The following is a 21908-nucleotide window of genomic DNA, read 5'->3' on the forward strand; positions in this document are numbered from 1 at the left end:
ATGCAGACACATCCCTGTGCTGCGTAGCTAAACCCACGCAAGGACACCAATGTATCCCTTTCCCTTTTCTTATGGAGAAAAAGATTCTTTCCTCTCTCCTCCCTCATGGGGCAATGAGATGGGAAACTGAAGAAACCTATTTTGACGGGCCTGTTTCCAGGCAGAGAGGCCCCGTTCCCCCGCTGAGGTTACCCTTTTCCAAAGTGTCGTGACTAAGCTGGTTTCTCCTCCACGTTTTGCCCTGGGAGACTAACGAGCCGCGGCCAAGCGTGCGCTCTGCGCTCCTTGTAAAAATAACCCGAGGCCGCTGATGCAACGGCGAACTGCTCGGCTGCCGAATACCTGCTGTTGCATGTCTCCCTGCATGCGTCTTTTGGCATTAAACGCCGTGAGGAAGTTAGTGCTGGGGTAAGCACAGAGATGCAAACTCCAAATACTGAATCGTGGGCTTCTGGCAAACCGCGGCGGTAAAACGTGCAATAGCAAACCCGACTAAGTGCAGCCCGTGCAGCGCCGGGGCTCTTCTCCTGCATGAGATGCTGCTCGTTGGATGCACTTGGTCCTCCCCCCCTCCTTTGGGCAGCTCAGGGCGTGCACCCCGCTGTGCAGTTGCTTTGGTGCTGGAGCAAGGGATGACTTCTCCGGGCCAGCAGAACCGTACGAGGCTGCTGTGGCCAATGCTGGCAGGTGGCAAGCGTTCTCATGAGAGCGGCGACAGCTGTATTGATACAGCAAAGAAGATATCGCCATCATTCTGCTGTGCAGCGAGGCGCTCCGTCGGGGATCCCCGGGGGCTCACAGGCGGTTGCTGAGCCCTGGAGCATCCCTGGGAGGTTGATACGGGTGTTGCCTTGGAAAAAGGGAAGCGGGGACTGCGCAGGGGACAAGTCCAGCAACAGCAGGACTGTGCTGCAGCTCCTGGTCCACGACTTAGCCTTGCTCAGGCTTTAGGTGCCACCGGCTCTGCTTTAAACCCTCTTTTTTTGTTTGTTTGTTTGTTTTGGCAGCTCAGGGTGCTGGGTGAAAAGTAATTTCATCCCAGTGTTTGGCTGTGATTTTCCAAGACACCAATTTTCTTTATGTCCTCAAAACCCAGCGTGCCTTAGTCACCTGGGTTATTTTCCAGCATCCAGTCCTCCTTTCCCCCGGACCTCTTTCCCTCCCCGCAGTTGCTTTGACAGAGACTTGGCAGCAGCGTAGGAGAGCAGGAGAAAGCTCAGGGCCAGGAGGGCTGCAGAAGTTTTGCCTTTCGCTCTGCCTGCCAAAAGTATGCCCTTGCATCCCGTGGCACGAATATATGGGAATATGTGGGTTGAGGCAGCTGTGAAGTTACCCACATCCGTAAGGAGGGGTGGGACAGATGGGGCTGAAGAAGGGGGCTGACCCGGCCCCTGGTCCCTATTAACCCGCTCCGTTAAATACACGCCTGCTTGGAGCTGCGGGGTCTCGCCTTCCTCCTCCCCCCTGGCTTTCTGTACGTTGCTCTTTCCACTCAGCCTCTATTTATACCACCCTTAGCTTAAAGGTGACCCCTCGGTCTCTCCCCTGAGCTAAAATAAAAGTTGCATCGTTTTTCCGAGCTCTGGGTAAACACGTCCTGGTTTGTGTGGCCAGAAAAAAGTTGGCCTGAGCTCTCCGACGTGGCCGTGGCTCAGCACGGTTCAGTGGATGCTTATTCCAACGAGTAAATTCAAACCAGCAGCAAGGCAAGAAATTTAACTTGCGCTGGAGGAGCCTGGAGCGCTTTGAATGAGCCCGAGTGCGGAAACCCTTTGGACGAGTTTCCGTATGGACGTCAGGGTATGGTCGTGCAAAGGTTGGATGGTGTCTCTCCAGACCCCACTGCGATCCCAGCCCTCCCGGGAGCGCTGGCGTTCGGGTGACTTTTGCTAAAGGAGCCGAGTGAAAACCCTTTTCCATATCGCTTGGAAGTCAGGCTTTGGATTCGGTCCCATCCTTCCTTACAGACGTATAATGCGATTCAACCGAAACGGGGTGTCTTGAGTAGCCCTTCCTCGAGGGGCCGGGACGTGGCCGCAGCAGGACCGCGCGGTGCCTCCAGAAACACCGCTGGAGCCGTGCGAGGGCGACCACCCCACTCCGGCCGGGCCGCGCTGGGTTGCTATCTGGTGGGGAAGCGTTCGGATCGAAGAAATGCTGCCGTCGCGTGTGAGCGTTGTGTTGAGCATTTGATCAATGTGTCCGCATTTATCGCCTTCTGCAGCTATTTTAAACCTTCGGGGGGGGAGGGGGGAGGTATTCTGCTTTAGAAGAGGCAGTTTTGCTCTTCTGGAAACTCTCCTATTGTGCAGCAAGTTTTCCAGCGTCGGTTCAAGGGGGTGTTTGCACAGGATCAAAGGCATTTGAACAAGTGTTTTCTTCCCCACGGCCGTGACCTTGGGGCGGTCTTTTATCCTCCTGCCTCTCTCCAGCCTCTGCCCCGTGGAAAGGTGCCAGGCGGGTTCCTCCGAAGGCGGCTCGGCCGCAGGCACAGCCCGCGGTGCCAGGGAAAGGAGGCGGTGGGTGCTGCTGGTGCTCTCGGGGCGATGTCTGTCTGTCTGTCTGTCCCCGTGAACGGGGAAAGGGGACAGAATGCTTCGGCGAAGCCGCGTGGCGCGGGACGGAGCTGCCCCGATGCCCCGTGTCTTCCCTACAGCCGCTCGTGTTTCCAGCAGGAGTCGTTCCAGGCAAAGGAGCTGAAGACACAAACTGCGTAAGGAGCAAAGGGCCCCCGTAAAAAATTCGCAGCGCTCTTTGCCAGCAGGAATATCTGGCCATAAACTATTGGAAAATTAAACCGGTTTCTTTTTCCACAGACCAGCGCCACATGTATGGATGACTGATGGCCGTGATAGGGAGTGAGTCAGGCTTTCCTCCGGTTGGAGGACTTGTTGAACGTGGGATAAGCGCTGAGCGGAGCCGGGGGAGAGGAGAAAGTGAAGCCTTGGGCAAAAGCTGCTTTTGCCCCTTGCGACCTTGGGGGGGTTTGGTTGCAGCAGCTCTTGCGGTCCTGGGGATGTGCCCAGGTACCCGGGAACAGCCGGAGGAGTGGAAGCGCCTGCAGCCCCTAAAGGCTGCCCAGAATAGATCCAAAGTGAGATTTTTGGCTTTGCTGATCCCCATCCTGCTGCTTTCCGTGGAGGAAAGCTTTTTCCGCCGGTCAGTGGGTGGGGAAGAGCTGGCAGAGCTGCTTTGCCCGTCCATCCTTCTCTTGGTGCCCGCACCTCCGTAGGCTGCAGCTCCACGAAGAAGACGGGTGAAAGACACAATTGTGTGGGCACGTGGGGTGCTGGATATGGGCACGTGTCTCGGCATGGAAGCTGTGTACAGCAGATAACGTGGTCCTCAGCTTCCCCACCAAAATTCACAGTGTTTCAAGACGCGTGGTGACAGCAATGTGTTAGGGGAGGGCATTTAAAAACTCGTCTAATGAATCGGCGTAGCTGGAGAGGCGACGTGCTGGGACTAGAAGTAAAATGGGTTTTGCCCGTGTAGCTCTGGATAGAGTGAAGATCTATTTTCTTGTTCGCTTCTGTGTCATTTGAGAAATATGTGCTCAGCTGCGTCCCTGGCTCAGATGTCTTTTCCTGCGTGAGCTCAAAACCGATCAGGTCTGCAGTATGGGTTTGATTACAGGAATCGTCACCCATGGAAAGTATAGAAAGAAAAAGCGGTTATTTTGACCTGGATGAAAAAAATCTATTTCTAACCCTTCTGCAGCCCCATGGTGTAAGGATTTACCTTGCAGATGATGTTGGCTTTTTTATGCCCTGCTTTTTTAAAATGTGTTATTTCTGATGGAGCTGTGTTGAAGCTAAAATGAGCATTTTTTGCTCTTATTTACTATCCTGTGTGCTAAAACAGTATTAATAAACTCAATTTATACGGGGTGAATATAATCAGGATACCATGAACGCCATCCCAGTGCCTTTATTCCCAAATGAAACACGCAATCCAGCTCCTCCAACGCGTGTTATTATTTGATCTTGAATTCAAATTATCATTCCAAGTTTCTGATATCACACTCATTTTTATAGCAGTACGAGCTGAAATTACAGGTACGAAGTGATGACACGTTGAGGGACGCTCCGGCGCAGTCTGTTGGGTGAGCTTCTCAGCCTCAACGAGTTTCTTACCTTTCCCTTTTGCTATTGGATGTGCGAGGAAAATGCGTCTCACACGTGTTACAAAGCTCTCAGATTCCAGATGCAAAGTGCTATGAGAGCACTAAGTAGTATTTGTCAATTGCTGTAAGAAACATCATAAAAGGGAGCTGATTTATGAATGAAAACCCTCTAAAACCCCAAATACCTGATATAAAAGCAACGGGGATGATGGAGAGTCAACTAAGTCAATTGTATTCTGTATTAATGGCTTTTTTTCTTTTTTCTTTTTTTTTTTTTTTCTCCTGGTCTTGCTCCAAGTGCGAAGATCACTCTTTATGGCTATTTAAGACATCTGCAATACATTAAAATATCCTACAGTATGAAACGGGCTGTGAAGCTCAGACCCCACTAATGACAACTCTGGTTCTTTCCTAACTTAATGTGTCGTGCCCTCTGCTCATCTTTTTTTTATTTTTTTTTTGCAAAAAGAGAGATGTCCTCTAAAGCCCCTGTGCGTGAGCTCAAGCTGAGCAGAGTGCCTTGGAAACAGGGGAAAATTGCACTTTGAAGGTTGGTGTTTTTTTTTAATATTAAGGCTAAAAGGGAATACCGGTGAGGTCTAGATGGGCTGCGATGGTACCACTACTGGCAAATTATTGGTTTCATATGTGAAACGGGACGGCAGAGGGAGAGGGGATGAGCCCTGCCTCAGCATCTTGTCCAAACCCCCTGTGATGCGAGGAAGCCCCTGCTGGCCTCGTCCCTCCCTCCCTGATGAATTCGCTCCCCGGCACTCAGCCTGTTTGCACGTGGAGCAATTAATCACGGTCTGATCCGTGGCACCGCTCTGCTGGCACCTATTTTTCTTTTTCAAACAATACACCTCGCCTGCATCAGCGGGGAAGTGGCAGGATGCCACCCTTTGCCTAAGCACACTTCATGGTGTAGGAACCCAGGGGGAGCGTTCCTGTCCTTTAAAAAAAGAAAAAAAAAAAAAAAAAGAAAAAAAGCACATTAAAATGTCAGGTAGATTAACTATATTTCAAGCAATAGCACCTTATAAAGGATGCTAAATCTGTATTTCACCGCAGCACCAGTGTCGTGGCTGTAGGATGAACTGGCCTCTATTTGTGCAGGGCACTGTAGGGTTTTTCTGGCTAGCTAATTTCTCTCTTGGGTGCCCGGGTTGATTTCTAAAAATTCTAGCCTATTTTGGCTATATTCTGACCACTTTTATACCAGTTGTGTCTTTGAGGGAAATTCAGCTTGTGGTGGGAGTTGAGCGTGTTCGGCGCAGAAGCAGCAGGTGTGGGGGAGCCCACCCAGCACACCCTGTTATCAGTGCCATAAAAAATTCCCCTGGGTTAAAAAGTATTGAGTTTTTTATGGGATTGGGCTAAGGCATGGCGGTGTGTGCAACTCTTAACTGCAGTTTGGAGAGACAAAGAAGTCTTTCTCAGGTTCCCAGCTACCTAACTGATACCACGTGGGGGTCAATGAATAGGGGATCTGTGATTTGAAAGTCTCTGAAATGCTGCAGCACAATTTGGGATGAAAGAGGCTGTATAAACACAAATGGTTATTGAAAGAGCTGACTGAGGCTTTTCAAAAAAGAAAAAAAAAAAAGTCCAGTGTGGCCAGGGTGACTTTTATCAAACTTTAATCTTTTTATCTCTTTTGGGTTGCTTAAACCCAAAATCTCAACATTGGCTGGCAGAATTGCTGGGCCCCTCGCTCAGTTCCCATAATAATAAGACGACCTTTCCTAACCGCTGCGTAACCATCTGCAAACCCTCCTAAATGCCGCAGGGTGGATTTTGTCGGCTTGGAGATGGATTTTGCAATGCCTCCAAAATGTCAGGCGCCATGCGAGCCGGTGAGCGATGTGCGAAGTGCTGCGTGCATGGCTTCCTCTCCTCTGCCAAGCAGCCAAGAGCATCTTGGGTGACAGCAGTTGTCGGTGATGGGCATCATCCCACAGGTCAGAGCTGGAGATTAAAAAAGAACCAGGAGCAGGAAAAGACATTTCACGGTGGCCTCATCTTTTCTCAAAAGGCCAAGCACCCAAGTTAAACTTCAGAGCTGGATCCAAAGCAGAAGAGAAGGCGTCAGGTCGGCACAAGTATTTTCATGCCAAAAAGAGAAGGAAAAGGTCTGTGGCTGCATTTTGGAAGGATCTACCAATTCACAGATTCACAGAATTGTTTTTGTTGGAAGAGACCTTTAAGATCATCGAGTCCAACCATTAACCCAAGACTGCCAAACCCACCACTAACCCATGTCCCTCAGCGCCACGTCTGCCCCTCTGTTAAACACCTCCTTGGGTCAGTTGTTTCTCCCCTGCCTCCTTACTTCTCTTCCCAATATCTTCTCCTCTAGAGGAAAAAAAACATAGGAGATGACATAGACCCCTACTGACTCTGCTGTTGACTCTCCCAGTGATGCTGCATGGCTGGACAGAGAAGAGGATCCTCTCGCCTTGCTGCTTGGTGGCCTCCCCTTCATGGTCAGCAAGGAAAAGAACCATAGGAGATGTTCTGCTGCTGGTCATGATAAGCAAGATTCAATTCTAGTGTTGGTGAAGTCTCTTGGAGAAGGGTCTATTTGTCCTGCGGCTGCACCTGAGGCTCAGCAGTTCTGCCTTGACACAAAAGAAGAAATTACATCTTTACATGAGGTCCTTGGGGGTTTCAAATTGTCTTCTGGAAGATAGTGTTTCCATTTCTGCCATCTTCCGTGCTGAAGTCAGATCTTACCTGCCTCTTCTGTAGACCCTTGACTCCGTATAAGATATGGTTGTCTCCCGCATGCTCTGCTCCTCTGCCTGCAGACTAATATGAGCTTTCCAAGAGGGTTGCCAGAGGCATCAGGTTTTGGTCTCCGGCTGAAAATGCTCCGAGATTTCAGAAAAGTCAGTTTGTTAATACAAACTGGGAAAGGATTTGCTGCTCAGCCCTGTCGATGTGAGAGAACACAATGAGACTGAGAGTGCATGAATGCAGAGGGCATCTGAACCGCGTGCCTGGTCTCTTACTCAATGCATCGTGCCGCTCCAAAAAATGTCACCTAAGAAGCACATTGAAGAGCCGCTGGTACACCGTCTGCACCACAAAACCAATCTGGGTCAAGCAGGTTTTGTCTGATCCCGTCCCTTGAGAATCACAAGATGGGGAATATTGCTAGGAAAAACTGTGCTGAAGGAGGATGAACCACTGAAGCTGAGCGTCTTTCACTAGAGCTGGCAAGGGCTGTAGTTGCCCTGGTTAATTTTGCGTCTTTTCTAAGGACCCTTCTGGCACAGCTCTGTCAGCTGAGAGTTGTGTGTCACTGCACAGAAATACCAGTGCAAAGGTGGGTCCCCATCCCCATCCCGAGCTGAGCATCCGGGACTGTCCGCCCTGCCACGCGCTTCACCTGCAGCCTCCCCAGTAACGCCAAGTGAGTGTCCCCGAGGGAAATGAGGGATGAAGAAACAGGTACCTCATTAAACAGTAACAGCGTACCTTATTGGTGTTTTCTGATGGTGATTGACGTTTGAGTTCAGCTCGTTTAGCTTTTAATCAGAACATAATTTACCACAAAGGGAGGAAGCGTATTGATTCCCTGCCTCCTGGCGGGACCGTTATTTGTTTACCCGGAGCACTGAAGAGCGCGTGGTGGGAACCTCTCCCACGTTGGGGCTGGAGGGGAGACATGGGTGACTTGCACACTCGGATGGGTATTTTAATATCTATTCCCAGCCTAACCCACGGGTGTGTGAACAATAAGCAAGCAAATGGTCTGCTGGCAATGTGGATTTACAGAAATGAACGATTTAATAAGGAGGGTTTGAGGGTTTCAATAAGGAGGGGTTTCCTCTCTACTGAGAGAATCATAGAATTGTCTAGGTTGGGAGAGACCCTTGGGATCATCGAGTCCAACCATCTACCCTACTCTACAAAGTTCTCCCCTACACCATATCCCCCAGCACCACGTCCAAACGTCTCTTAAACACATCCAGGGATGGGGACTCAACCACCTCCCTGGGCAGTCTATTCCAATGCCCGACCACTCTTTCTGTGGAAAAATTCTTTCCTGATGTTCAGTCTAAACCTGCCCTGTTGGAGCTCGAAGCCATTCCCTCTTGTTCTGTCATTAATTACCTGTGAGAAGAGACCACTGCTGATGGCTGAAGAATTGCCCAGCCACGGGTTATGGCCACATCTGACCCGGTTCAGGCAGAAAAGTCCTGCTCGCTGTTTGTCAAGCTGGGTGAAAGAAGCTCTAATAGATATTACGACCCGATCTCAGCTCTTCTGGGGCTGCAGGCAGCTGGTTCAACCCCAACAGCCACAGGCTGTCAGTGCTCAGGACGTGTTTCGGTGAGCCCTGTTGCATCTCTGCTTGCTCTCCTGCAAAGCAGGGGCAGTTCCCCAACATCTGGGGGAAGGAATGGAGACGGTGGCGTGTCCGGAGTCTCTGGAAGGGCAGAGAAGCGAGCCCTGATGAGGAGCGCTTGGAGCTCAGCCAGTGAGGGCTCAGCAGCACTGAGTGTCGTAGGTTCGGGGTCCTACACGAGAGTGCAATTGCCTGCCCCAAATCCTGCCTTTGCCCCGTGCTGTGGACTTGAAGAAAAAAATCTATTGTTTTGCATGTGCCCCAAATTTCAGCTTCTTTACTGGGTAACGTGGTCAGCCTTTGCAGGGGGGGTCAGAGGTGCTGAGTACCGAAACCCCTGTGGTTCTGTGAGTACCTGTGACACTTCAGGGTGAGCTGAAATCACTTGAGGATAAAACGCTGTTACTGCCCGGCGGCTCTCCGTGCCCTTTCCTTGCTGGTTCCTCAAGCCCTATATGAAGAAGGGAAAGAGCATTATCAGCATTTCACAGTAGGGGAAAGAGATGCTTAGAGTTGGGGAAGGGCTGTGCACAACACCGTGCTCATCGGGGCTGAACCAAAACGCCCCTGGGTCTCTGAAGCACTCGCATTTCATAGAATCATAGAATGGTTTAGGTTGGAAAGGACCTTGAAGATCGTGGAGTTCCAACCCCCCCTGCCATAGGCAGGACCACCTCCCACCAGCCAAGGTTGCCCGAGGCCACATCCAGCCTGGCCTTGAGCACCTCCAGGGATGGGGCCTCAACAACCTCTCTGGGCAACCTGTGCCGGTGCCTCACCACCCTCACAGTCAAAAACTTCTTCCTAATGTTTAATCTGAACCTGCCCTCTTCCAGTTTAAAGCCATTTCCAGCGCTGATCTTGGAATTTGAAGAGTTACTCATGTTTAGCCCATCTGCAGCATCACAGCTGTCTTGATGTATGCTTCAGGCTATTTCTTGGAGCAAGGAGAAGGTTTGCCCTCTGCTACTGATGTCCAAGCCCTTGCCTTTGCAGACCCTGGCACAGAATCGCCTCGTCGGGGCAGTTCCTTGGGGATTTGGCTGTGCCAGGTCTTGGAGATGCTTTCACCCAGCCAAATATAGGAGATGTATTGGTGAGCAGCGTTGCAGATTTGGGGTGGGTCAGAACCCCATGGGGTGCTGATGAAGCAAGAGGAGCCCCTCTTTCTGGTTCACCCCATGTGTACGACGTGTCCCCCTTCCCCTGGGGACCACCAGGTGATCGCTCCTTCCCGAGAAGATGCAGCTGCGCCGCCTCTGCGGGGCAAAAAGTAATAAAGAAATGCAAAGAGCCAAGGTCTGGCAGGTAAGGAAGTTGCCAGCGGGATTTTCAGCGATTGCTCTTCATAGGTGACAGGGACTGTGACTTCTGGCCCAAGTTCAGCAAGCGATTATCTCGCAGTTTGGGATATTTGAGGACTTGGGTAAGAGAGTAAGATCCCACCCTTCCCATCTTCAAAGAGTTTTGCAATCATTAGGTTATTTGCCAATCCTCCTGATTTCTCTGTCACTTTCCCCGTTCTCCTTTCCATCCAGCTTTCCAGGAAATCCCCAGCACAGCTCTTATGTCTTCGGCATTCGTAGTTTCGCATCTGCTTGGAGCGCCTTGCTCCCTCAAGCCTCGCCGCATCCTGGAGCTGTCACTGGGAGAGCTTGGCTGGAGTGCAGCCACTGCTCTTAGCTGCTGCTTCATTACTGGCATCTCAGCTTTTTCTTCTTTTTTTTTTAAAAAAAAAAAGAAGAAAAAGGAAATTCCCAGCTCTCTTGTGCCTACGAGGGCTGCACAGCAGTTAATGAGCTGAAGGTGCGCGTTGCACTGCGGGCTATGCCCCTGCCCTGGGATTCACATTTCTGTGCCCGCCTGCAGCGGGGAGTAATGGGGACCGATGCGAGGGGGTCGCTGCCGCCCCTTCCCAGGCTCTCGTGCGCGTCACGAGACTCCCAGGGGTTGTGGCGAGAGCCCCCATGGAATGACATAAATATTTGCAGTGGTATCCTGGGGACACTTCTGCTCTCCTCCAACAGCAATGACGGACTGGGCTGCGGTTTGCTTCCCGTGGGATCCGGTGCGGTGCAGCTGAGACCCAGGCTCCGTAGGAGACTTGCAGGGCTGGGAAAATCTCTACGTGCTCTCCTACATCTGGGACATAAATAACCAAATAATCTACTTCTGGTTTAACCCTGGGGTGGGAGGGGTACAAAGAACGGCGAGCGGTTCCTGTATTTAGCAGGGAAAGCAGGTGCTGGGCTCCAAGCTGCGGTTCCCAACGGGATGTCCCCCGAGAAACGCGGGCTCCTGCTGAGAGAGTGGCTAGAGCAGGGTCTGGCTGAAGAGACACCTTTGCTCAAGGCAGGATGGTGGGGAGGTATCACGGCCACTGCGCAAAGGTCCATGCACCCATCGCTCCACAGCATGCGTCTCCATCCTGTGTGCATCGCACCCGGGCAGAGCCCGAGAGCCCAAGAGGAGCAAATAGAGGAACCTCCCTGGAGAAGCAGCGCTCGCTGCCGCGTGGGGCCACGCGGGTAAGCAGAGACATCGGGTCTGTAGGCGGTGGACGATGCTGTTTGCCAAAACACGGGGGAGCTTTGCCTGCAAACTGCGCTTGGGCAGGGGCAGTGAGCGATGGGGAGAGGCTGAACCCCACCGGGGAGGAGCTGCCATGGGGCTCTGCGTCCCCCGGGGCTGCCAAGTCAATCCTCCCTGTCTGTGCCTGTGGGAGGATGACGAGTGCCATCACCCACCGAACACACTGACTTCAGCAGACGTCAGAGGTCGGCACCTCCGACCCCTCTCCTCGTTTGCAGTCTGGCCGACGCAGCACCTCGGGGGGAGGTTTCTGCCTTTGCTGTTCTACAGTGATTAACTCGCGAGTTGGTTGTTCACTGAGATATTTCCAGGGTAATGAATGGCTCTTCTGGATTTTTAGCTGCTTGCTTTGTTTTATGATAACTCCCTGCGTCTATCAGAAGGCTACAGATGCATTTGTCGTTAACAGGATGGTCCGGTGACCCTTCCAGGAAGGAACACCGGCATCTAAATGGCCTTCCCATTAGTGACTTTGTTTATAGCACTGAAGTGGGTCCAATTTATTTGGCTGAGGATCTTGCGGCGTGTATGAGGAGCGCGCGTTGGAGTGGTGATGCTCAAAAACCTCCTCTGCAGTCAGAGCTTTGCTGTGCCCGTCCCAGCCGAGGATGGAGTCAGTGGCATCAGGCATCGCAGCGCGGGGCAGTGCCGCAGATGGGCGCAGGGCAGCACGCAGGTCCCCTGCCGTTCCCCGCGTCGTTTTGTGACTGCTGCTCATTTATCCTCTGCTGCGGAAGCTAAGCTGGGTACCCTCCAGTAGCTCTCACGAAAGAGTTCTATATTCTTTTTTGCAATTTTCCTTTATCTTACACGCTCCCCTCAGGGCCATCTATCACCTCGAATTTTATTGCCTTCTTTAATTGCTTCTCTGAAGTCCAAGTGTAATATTACTCCAGGATTCTTTTGAATAACTTCCTGAGTTGCAGCGGTGCCATTCATCTTGTACTTCTGCCTCTCTTGATAAGCCCTCTTGTACATTGCTTTTCATTTCAGCGTGTCAACACCGAATCTCATGCGTCGCACTTCGGCCTTTCGTCAAAGCGGATGATGAGCACTTCTTATAGCGGTATCTGAGTTGCAGAATTGGTTTCCATTTCTTTTCTTTGTTTCTACAAATTTCCATTTTCGATGTTCTGCCTCTGCTGCAGCTTCTCCAGCTCCCAGTTTAGGCTAGTTCAAGGCAGGGTTTAATTGCCGGTGTCCTTGGTACTCTGTGATAGTCTTAGGTGGGCACCTAGTACTGTGTCAGGATGCCCAGAATGTCCAGTGTAGATGTCCTCAGCCATGGGTTTCCCAGGTTTGGCAGTGGCTTTGTGGTGTCAGGCCGGTCCAGAGCCGGACCGGCCTGACTGGTTTTTGTGAGAGTTGAGCAGGAGCAAATCCTTTATTGAGGGCAAAAAAATTGACCTTACTGGTGCTCAGTCTCGTGCTGGTCATCTTAAAGAGGTTAACGTCCCCTCCCGTCTCTGCAACCAGCATGTGATGGCAAGATGTGGCGATCTCGTGCCTTTGTGGTTTGGGCTGCGTTGGGGAGAGGATTTGCACCATTGGTAGATCTGTCTGGAAGCAGAGGATTTGGGGTTTTTTGAACCCTGAGGTTAATGCATGCACCACGCTCCATTGGTTAATTTGATCAAAGCCAGTTGCTCCTTTTGGACCAAGGCGTTAATGGGACCTTCTGAGGACCAGCTGCAACGAGCATGGCGAGGAGCAGTCACCCTCAGCCGAGAGCCTGGTTATCCCTGCGGGCACCTCCTGCCCAGGAGTCCCAGGCTGAGGCCACTTATGTTTTGCACCAGTTGTTGACTTTCTCCCTCATTGAGTTTTATGCAGCCGTCAGCCAGGACTCCGCAAAATGTTAATTGTGCCGTGCTTGCTGCCAGAGCTGATGCTGTCTGCCTTGGCAAGGACTACCTGCCATCTGCTAAGGGACACCTTCAGCTACTGCTCCTGCCGGTGTGTCAGGCTTCTCCAATAAGGTGGTGAAGACCAGAAGGGCTTCTTAAGCCCCATGCTCTCAGCCCGGGGTTTGCAGCTAATCACGGCCCCAACCTTCAAGGAGTCTTTCCGCAAAAGCATTTTCAGCTTAGGGTCACGTTGTGCGGTAGCTGGGGCTGTCGCTCCTGTTTCTGCCTGCCTGGCCCGATGGCTGCAGGCCTGGGCACGGGGTTTGAGATTGTACTGCATGGTTTGGTTGCTCGGTTTGGGTTTTGGCAGGTAACGGAATGAGTTTTCTGATCAGGAATGCTGATGAGAAGTGGTTCCCCTTCTCAGCTCTTGCGAGATCTCCAGAATGCTCCTTCCTGTACAAAAGGGTTGCTGCTGGACGGAAAGTTTTACGTTCTGATAAGCTTTTCTCAAAGTACGGTTTATTGCTTGATAGAAGACTGGTCTTTCTCCTCCTCCTCAAAAAATAAGCCATCTTTTTCATTGCCTTTTATTTATGCTACTTTCGACAGCTGCTCTTACCTCTGCCCTTCTTTAAGAGGTAATTGTTGATGGCAAAGCCTGTATCCTAGCAAACCAGAAGGAAGGGAGTAAGGTTTCCAGTATGAGCAACATTCTTTATCCAAAGAGCATCTGGAGCTGTTTGGTGGCTTTGCATCATTTCTGTGCAACGTCTGTGTCTATGCGTTTCTATTTCTGTGTATCTTTTAACACACTCTCCGTAAAATTTCCCATAAACCGCTTCCTAATATATCGAGAGAGTTTTATATGAAAATAGCCCCACATTAGGTGATTTGAAATAAGGTGCAGTACCTTACTTGATGCTGGGCGTTGACCTTCCATAAGCCCTGTTGAGTTCCTGTGGACCCACAGTGGCCGCTGTAAAATATGATGTTGCAGAGCAGAAATGAGAGATTTGTCCGGGGTGGAGACGCTCCACTCCTGGCAGAGAGCCTCCAACAAAGGGAGCCGACTGTACATGGTCATTTGACAGGTCTGCAAGGGTCTCGCTGGCTGTTCCCAGGTCCGGGACCCAAATCCTGCACCCCACAGACCCAGCTCCACCACCAAGTGCCCTTCCGCGGTGGGAAATCGGGAGCTGGTTTGGTTTTGTTGTCTTTTCAAACCTCCTGCTGCTACGTGGATGGCTGGGGAAGGACGTGAGCAGAGCTTGGGAAGGACTCTGCAGCGAGCTCGCTGCTGGAGCCGTGCTGAGAGAGGGGTCACCAAGCCCAAATCTGAATTTCCCATGCCAAAAACTCTGCATTTTTCTTCTAAGAAGCCAAACGCCTCTTCTCATATGAGAGACCTTCGTTGTCTTCCAGGACCAGCTGGTCTTTACTTGGCCATTTCATAATGTGAATTAATCAGGGGGCACATCCTTCCCTTACAGAAGCCATGGGGGTGTCTCCGCTGCCAGCGAGCGCTCGGCCCTAACCTCGAGCAGGGGGAGGCGCGGGCGGCGTTCGGCCCCACGGCCGCGTACCTGGGGACACTCAGGAAAGATCAAGTGGATTAGCGCAGTTGCCATGATCCCTGCTGGGAACAACCCCATTCTTATTAAAATGGCCTTTATTAAACTTGCTCCGTTTCTCCTCTAATTTGAATTAAAATGGCCTTGCTTTATTTTAAAAAGAATTTCTGCGTGGGGGTATCGGGTGGTCGAATGGACCCATTTAAAGCTATATTGCCACTTTATTCGGATTTGGTTTTCCTCTCTGTGGTCAAGATATATCGCTTACATCCACCGTGCCCCACGTCTGCTCACCTTTGGGCATCATCCACCTCACGGCTCATTTTGCACGCGCTGGGGCTTCTTCCCAGAGGAGTATGAAGCAGTGGAGAGGGAATTGCAGTATCCTTATGGTGATATTTTAAGGACACCTCCCTGGAGAGCTCTGCCCTGTAGCACGACAGGGATTTTTCCAGGTGCGTTTTCATCCTTGCCCAAGGAACTCGGTGACACACCAGCCGTGCAGCAAGAGGGGTTTGGCGCTGACGTGGATCCATCCCTGCACACCTGGATGGGGTTGGAGGTAGGAGCAACCACCAAACCTCCTGTGGTGGTGGGACGATCTCACACCAACCGAAACGCTCGCTGCTGACCGGGTGTTGGCATGGTTTGGCCATCGGTGAGAGGGGAATGGTGGCTTTAAAGCCTTTCCTACCTCCTCGGCTCCGGGTCTTGCAGGAGGAGGACACTTCGCCGGAGAAAACTTCATTAGGGCTTCAAAAGGAAAGTCTGGCGGTGGCTTGCTGGAGCCGGGGCTGGCTGCGGCGCAGATGTCTGCGTGCAACAATAGGCTGCAATTTAGCCCCATGCTTTGAAAGCAAGGAGGGGGGAGGGAAGAAGAAAGGAAAGCAAAAAAAGAAAACCAGAAAGCCATTAGATGACTTCAGCTCCTCGTGACTACATCAAAAGGGAAGGCGTCGTAAATTCGGTTTCTATTAAATGCCGGGGCCCCGGCGCCGGGGAGCGGGATGCCGTTCCTGTGCCAGCGGCCGGGGAAAGCCAGTTCAGGGCCACAGGAGCGGCTGCAGGTTTTGGATGGGCAGAGCTTTTTCCCGGGAGCTGCGTTGACCTGGGTTGGGGGCGGGGGGGGTGGGGGGTTCAGCTGCTCTGCGCTGGTGGATGGTGGACATGGCTTTCACTTATTAATTGCCCAAAATGTGTCTCTTTGCCTTCTCTTGCCGCCTTCCTAGCAGGTATTTGGAGGTCCCTGTGGCCCATCAGCTTTGGCGCGTGTTAGGGATCTCCTGGTGTTGCGAAAGCTTTGCACGTGGGGACGTTTCACAGCGCTGAGATAACATTTCCTCTTTGTCGTCTTCTTGTCCTTCCCAAACCCCAAAGTCTATCCCTACATCAGCACGGGTTACCGGGGATTTGTTCTCCTTTGCTCTATGCTCATTTGTAATAGCTGATTTGATGCACGTCAAAGCCGTTGAGGGTGATCTGTCCTAGGGCTTCCTAGAGCATCTCTCACCATTTTATGCCTTTGTTTTACCGTGTAATAACTCTGTTTACTATTGTCAGCATAGTTTTTTTTCTCTCAACTGTGTTTTTTCTCAATAGTCCAAACTATTATCCCATTGTCCTAGCTAATCACCCAAGACAAATAACACAAGGAGGAGGATTTGGAAGGAAATCTATCATTCTCTGTATTTTCTGGGTATGAAATAGGTCATGTTTTAAGGGCCAGCGTCGGCGGAACTCTATGGAAGGCAAACATCTTGGCTGAGGGGTCTCCACACCAAATATTTCGTGCGTGGGGAATGGTGCTCCCAGGATGACAGCAGCTTCCCTGCCCTGTGGCTGCAATGGTTTGCATATGGACAGAGCTTTTTGGGCACCAAAGCGGCGACAGCAAATCCTGCAGCATCCGGAAAGATAAAAGTTTGAAAAGTTTTTTTAAAAGAAACAGAAAAGGCAAGAAAAAAGAAAAATTAACATTTTAATTAAGTCAAAATCATGGTTTTGGAGGGCCAATTTGGGACTTCTTGCATGTTAAGATTTGCGGTACAGCACCTGTTGTTTTTTTTTTTTTGCCCAGAGACTGATTGCAAGTGACAGAAACATGGGGCTGTGTAATAACGCGAGCAGAAACCTGTCGCTTCCTCCCACCCGAGACAATGGCTAATTGTTCTAATTTAGGTCAATCCCCTGCTGCGCTGCAGCAGGAATTCTTTGCCAGGGCTCTTTAATCATTAACGGTGGCCTATTTTACACGATGTTTGGCCCCGGTGCAACCCCCCCCCCCACTCCCCGGGGCTCTGCACATCACCAGGGGTTCTGCTGCTGGGGGTGGAGCGGCTGATTCATTCCTTAATGAAAACAAATTAATTTGCAAATAACATCTTTATCGCCAAGGCTTTCGTAAGCTTTGTGTCCTCCTCCGAGCTCTCTGGCTGCTTCTTTTGGGGCAGAAATCCAGTTTGTGGATACAGCCCTCACCTCCCTGCGTCGCTCCGGAGGCGTTGCCGCAAGGAGGACAGGCAATGACACCGCGGTTATTTATCCCCAGCGAAAACACGGTCCTGTTCACCCCGTGTTGGCTTTCCCATGGTGTCATCCGTCTGCTTCCAATTACGCCCCCCCCTCCTCCGCCGGCAGAGCGGCGCGGAACGCGTCCAGGGATCGCTCATTTGGGGTTGAAGGTGGTGTGCAGATGCCGGGTGGTACCTCACCGACGGGATCTGTCGGTGCACGGTGCTGAGAGGGGCTGGACAGTTTCTCTCCTACACCGCCGGCGAGACCATCAGAGAGGATAAAACAGGTTCCCCCGTGGAAATCAGGGCAGGTTTAGCAGGACACGAAGCGGGTGAGCCTTTACCTGCTCTCGTTTATCCCTGGGGTTTAACCGATTCCCATTTCAAGCGCTGTTGCTCCATCCCTTCATCCAGAGCTCTCCGCTCGGGGCTGGAGCCAGGGTTAGGAGCCCGGTGGTCCCCGGCACGTGCCTGGGTACCCCCTCTGCCGTGGGGACAGACGGGGCTCAGCTCGTGCCGCTCCCCCTCGTTTTCCAGTTGAACAAGATCCCGTTGGTGCGGGGCTGGATTGGAGACGGGGCATGTGCCATGAATCCCTCTCCCAGCTGAAACCTGTTAAGGGATTAAAATCTCATGAATCTCCAGGCTCCTCCTGGCAGCGAGCAGCCCTCTCCTTCTCCAGAGGGCTGGAGGCAGGCGAAGATGGAGGAGGAACGACGGGGAAAGGGGCCCTTTGCAGGGAAGAGCCTCTGCTCTCAGCTTTCCCCTCATCCCTCCTCCATCCCGTGCTCAGCATCCCGGCTGACGGCCGGGAACTGCGGGCAGGGCTGGGGCTGCTCTGGAGCCCCCCGCAAAGCTCTCGGGGAGGGGGCTGGGGGGGCAATTGCAGAGGTTTAGGGAGGTATCTAAAACAAAAAAAAAGTGGGTTCTTGAAACGGAGAGGTTTGCGTCTCCCCCGTGGGCAGGTGAAGTGCAGTGATGGGAACGAGATGGGCAGAAGCAAGGAGCCTGACCCCAAAATAACGCGTCTTATGAAGGGCCTGAAATGGGCTGTTTATTTATCCCAGTGCTAAACTGGGGCATTTATCTACAGATCACTGCAGACTGGTGTGGAAAAGACCATACTTCCGTGGCTGGCTGATACCCTCGCGTGGTACCGAGACCAGAGGGAGACGCGTGAGTTGCTGTGTGCCAAAGTCATGTTCTCTAAGTCATGTTTCAAAACCTCAAAACAGAAGTAGCCCAGTACCTGCAGGGCTTGTGAAGAAAAGAGGGCTGAAAGAGAGTGGGCTGGTGGGGATGACCACGTGAAGGCTGAGCTGGCTGTGGCCACCGGTGTAGAGATGAGGATTGCAAGACGCTTTGCCCCGCTCTAGCATCTTTCCTTGGAGCCCTGGGTGCGCCCTGTCGTTGATGGACGATTTGCTGGGTTCGGCTGAGGGGATTTCTTTGGGCTGAATTTCTCAGAAATTGGCTTGATGTGAAGTTGGGGTCTGAGCTTCCAGCCGTTGTCTGGCCAGGCTGCTCGGGAGGAATGGCAGCTGCGTGCCAGGGGCCGGCGTGACACGCTGCGTGGGGAAAAAAATCTCTTATCGGAGAGAGAAGATGGTCCTGCCACACTTCTACCGCCAAAAAAACTTGTTTCTTTTACTTCCTCTGCTTTTTTTTGGCCACATTCCTCTTGTGAATCGTTTCACTTCCCCGACAGCTTTGTTGTCAGGATAACACCGGAGACGATTTTAATTGTCTCTTTCAGGATTATGTTGGAGGCAATTTGCAGCGCTGAACCGCGACGCGGCGGCTACTTTACTCCACCGCGGTTTTGCGCGTTGTTTCCTTTTCAACAAGAGTTTTTCCACGTGATGCAGTGAGGGCTCGGAGATGGAAACTGGGCACAGTGCTGAGGGTGGGCGCTGTTATTTCGGGGGCTGTTGCAATGCCGTGCAAAGGGTAACAGCTAAAAAAACCAGTCGAAATGAAAGCTGGTGGCAGCAGGCAGCTTGCTGTGGATATTATGCAAAGGTTAAAAAAAAAAATAAAATAGGGCAGGTGTCAAAGTTTATGGTGTTTTCTTCTCACTTTAGGGATGCTGCTTACACAGCGAGGGAGGAGTTGCAAACGGAGAGCGGTTAGAGGGAGCGGCGCGTGCCGTTGCCTTCCCGAAACGTTTGGAGGCTTTAATTAAAGAACGGCTGCAACGTGTTTCCAGGCCTTCCAGTGGAAAACACGAAATAAAATCTTCTCTTGCGTTATTTTTTCGGTGTTAATTCGACAGGCTGAGCCTGCTAGGGTTCATCCATCCCCAAGCCTAGAGCAGGAGAGATTTCTTGCCGCGAGGTCGCCGGCGGGAGGGGAGATTTCGGCATGCCTGAGGTTTAGCATAGGCTGACGTCCCATTGAAATTTGCGGGATTAAAACCCTTATTTCAAGTTAAGCCTGGTGATAAATGAGGTGTTGAAAAGTACGGGTTTAAATATGCTCTTAAACCCGTATTTCCTCCTCCGCAAACTGGGAACCAGGAGGCACGGCCGTCTAACGCTTGCGGAGCTCAGATGTGAAACGGGTCCCGACTCGCGCTGTTTCCAGCTCGTGCTGACACGGCGTTTTCCGTACACCGTGTCCTGATGGTATCTGTGGGGCTGGAGTTTCTACCGGAGCTGCCGAAATCGCCTGCCACCGCACGCCTGACGGAGGGGGTGAGCGCTGGTGCCCTGGCTTCGCTGCCGGCAAGCATCGCCCAGGAATTAAATCAGCTTTTGATTAATGTTAGTGACTGTGTCGGCACCTGGACCTGTCTGGGAATAAACTACCCCGATTCCTGCCAAGGCGTAGCATCTTGCCGACTGGATTGAACAGAGAAGCTCAAGACCACAAGTCCTACACTGATGTTTCTGCTCCGGCCGTCTGCAGATGTGCCCTTTCTGTCCTGGTTTAGTGTGGTTTTTTTTTTCTTACTCTGAGAAAACCTGCTGTAATTGTTTCCCCGCACACCCAGAGGTGATTTGTCAAAATCCCTCTTGCTCTTTGGTTAATTCAATATTTATAATGTCTTTATAAGACCCGTCCCGCTCTGCTGACTTGGAGGCGCGGTGGGGAGAATTCCATGGCGTAAATTAGACTACACGAGAGGGGCAGCTCTGCCGGGGGCGCTCGGGCTCGGAGGGAGGAGGCGAAGGCAGCAGGAATTGGGTGTGCAGGCAGAGAAGGTGCAGCGTCTTCCTCAGCTCATCCCCGCACACAGCAAAATCCTGAGCAATCAGCGCGAATGAAGAGCAGCGGCGAGCTGAGCCCGGGCTGATTGCGTATTTTAGGGCTTCCTATTCAGCTTCTGTGCCTTCTCTAAGATGTTTCATGGGGCGGCAGTTTCATAAAGCCAGGCAGATGCCACAAATTGTCACATCTTGGTTTTTATTTTTTAATCGTTATTATTTTTTAGGTCAGGTTAATCTCTGCTTGGGATCTTTCAGAGAGCAAGCCAGGCAGGGCAAGGTGGGTGGTTTACGTTATCGGATGTCATATCATGCATTGATATATAAAGGTCTTGAAATTAAACATGATTGAACAGTCCAGGTACTGGTATTTGTATTTTGTCTTATTTTTAGGAACCATAATTTCTAGGACCACATTCCTAGAAGCTTTCAGAGTTAAAGTTTTCCCAGCCACTATCCTTTTGCGTGGAAATTTTCATCAGAATTGAGAAGACTCCACCAAAATCCATTTTCCTTGAAACTTTTTTTTTTAAAAAAAAAAACAACAAACAAATACATGGTTTGAGATTTTCTGATGAGCGCTGTTCCTGAAATCTCCATCAGCTCACAAAGCCTCGTAGTGTTTGCTCTTTTGTGAAGCAGTTTTGATGGTAACGTCAGGGTGATTTCATTTATTTAATCAATCCCTGTAAAACTTTAGCGCTGAAAGCTATTACGTAGTGTCGAACAATGACGGTGCTGCTGCCGCCGAATGAATAGCAGAGACGTGACCGTACCGTGCGGCTCCCCTGAACCCCAGCACAGCAGCCAAGGAGGGACCTCCTCATCCCTAACCAGGCAGCGCTCGTGCATCCCTGCGTTCGCTCTCCTGCAGCAGTGTCCACGGCTGCGCAGGACGGGGTGGCCCTTGGTGAGACGCCCCGTCCCTGCGGCATCGTAGCAATCAGTGGGGTTTCTTTTTCCCCAATTCCCATACAATTTTTAGCGTGGTCCTTTACGACTTGCCAGCTCCTAGCAGGGAGCCGCTCCGGGGTCGGAGCATCCCACCGGCATCACGGTAACGCTGCAGATGCCTTACCTGGTGTCCCTCCCTTGTTTTTGCAGGAGGGGGACTCCCTCGGGGCCATGGAGAAGCTTTGCCGGCAGCTCACCTACCACCTCAGCCCCCACTCGCAGTGGAGACGCCAGGGCATCATGAAGAGGAAACCGCAGTCCTGGTGAGTCGGCTTTCGAAAGCCACTGTCACCCCGGTGGGTCACTGTCCCCATCCCGGTCCTTGCGTCCTCAGACCACCCCCAGGCTTGGGAGAGCTGGAAGAGGGTTTTTCCACGATGCTTTTGGCCGTGGTGTGTAAATGTGGGTGCCGGTGGGAGCTGCTGTTGCACACCTGCAGCGACAGGAGGAACAAATCCACCACGATGAAGGAAAGCGCTTAAAACCATTAATCAGGGCTGCAAGGGAGCCGGGAGGTGGAAACCTTCTCAGCTTGCCACAACCTCTAAAATCTTGTCGTCTCCTGTCTCACCAGCGTTTTCCCCCACGCGTGGTTGTGTGATGAGGTTGTTTCATGCTCCCCCAGAGGTGTTTTTCTCCTTTTCCATTTTCCTTTCCCCGTTGCATCCCAGTTGCAGAGGAAAGCAGCGCGGTAGTGCCCGGGGTTGGAAAACCTGAACTATCCATCCTCCAAACA

General features: G+C 51.7%; 1 protein-coding gene across 1 annotated transcript in view; it reads left to right on the forward strand.

Moving 5' to 3' along the window:
• The window catches only part of LRRC75A (leucine rich repeat containing 75A), a gene marked incomplete at its 5' end in the record, with an annotated part of 90589 nt that overhangs the window by 35090 nt on the left and 33591 nt on the right, over positions 1-21908 (forward strand). The window contains one exon of the mRNA XM_082492916.1: positions 21323-21435. Coding sequence (XP_082349042.1) covers positions 21323-21435 — 113 coding nt within the window. The remainder of the gene's footprint in view (positions 1-21322; positions 21436-21908) is intronic.

This window comes from Vanellus vanellus, assembly GCF_965231255.1.
Source record: "Vanellus vanellus genome assembly, chromosome: 19".
In the NCBI taxonomy this organism is placed as follows: Eukaryota; Metazoa; Chordata; class Aves; order Charadriiformes; family Charadriidae; genus Vanellus; species Vanellus vanellus.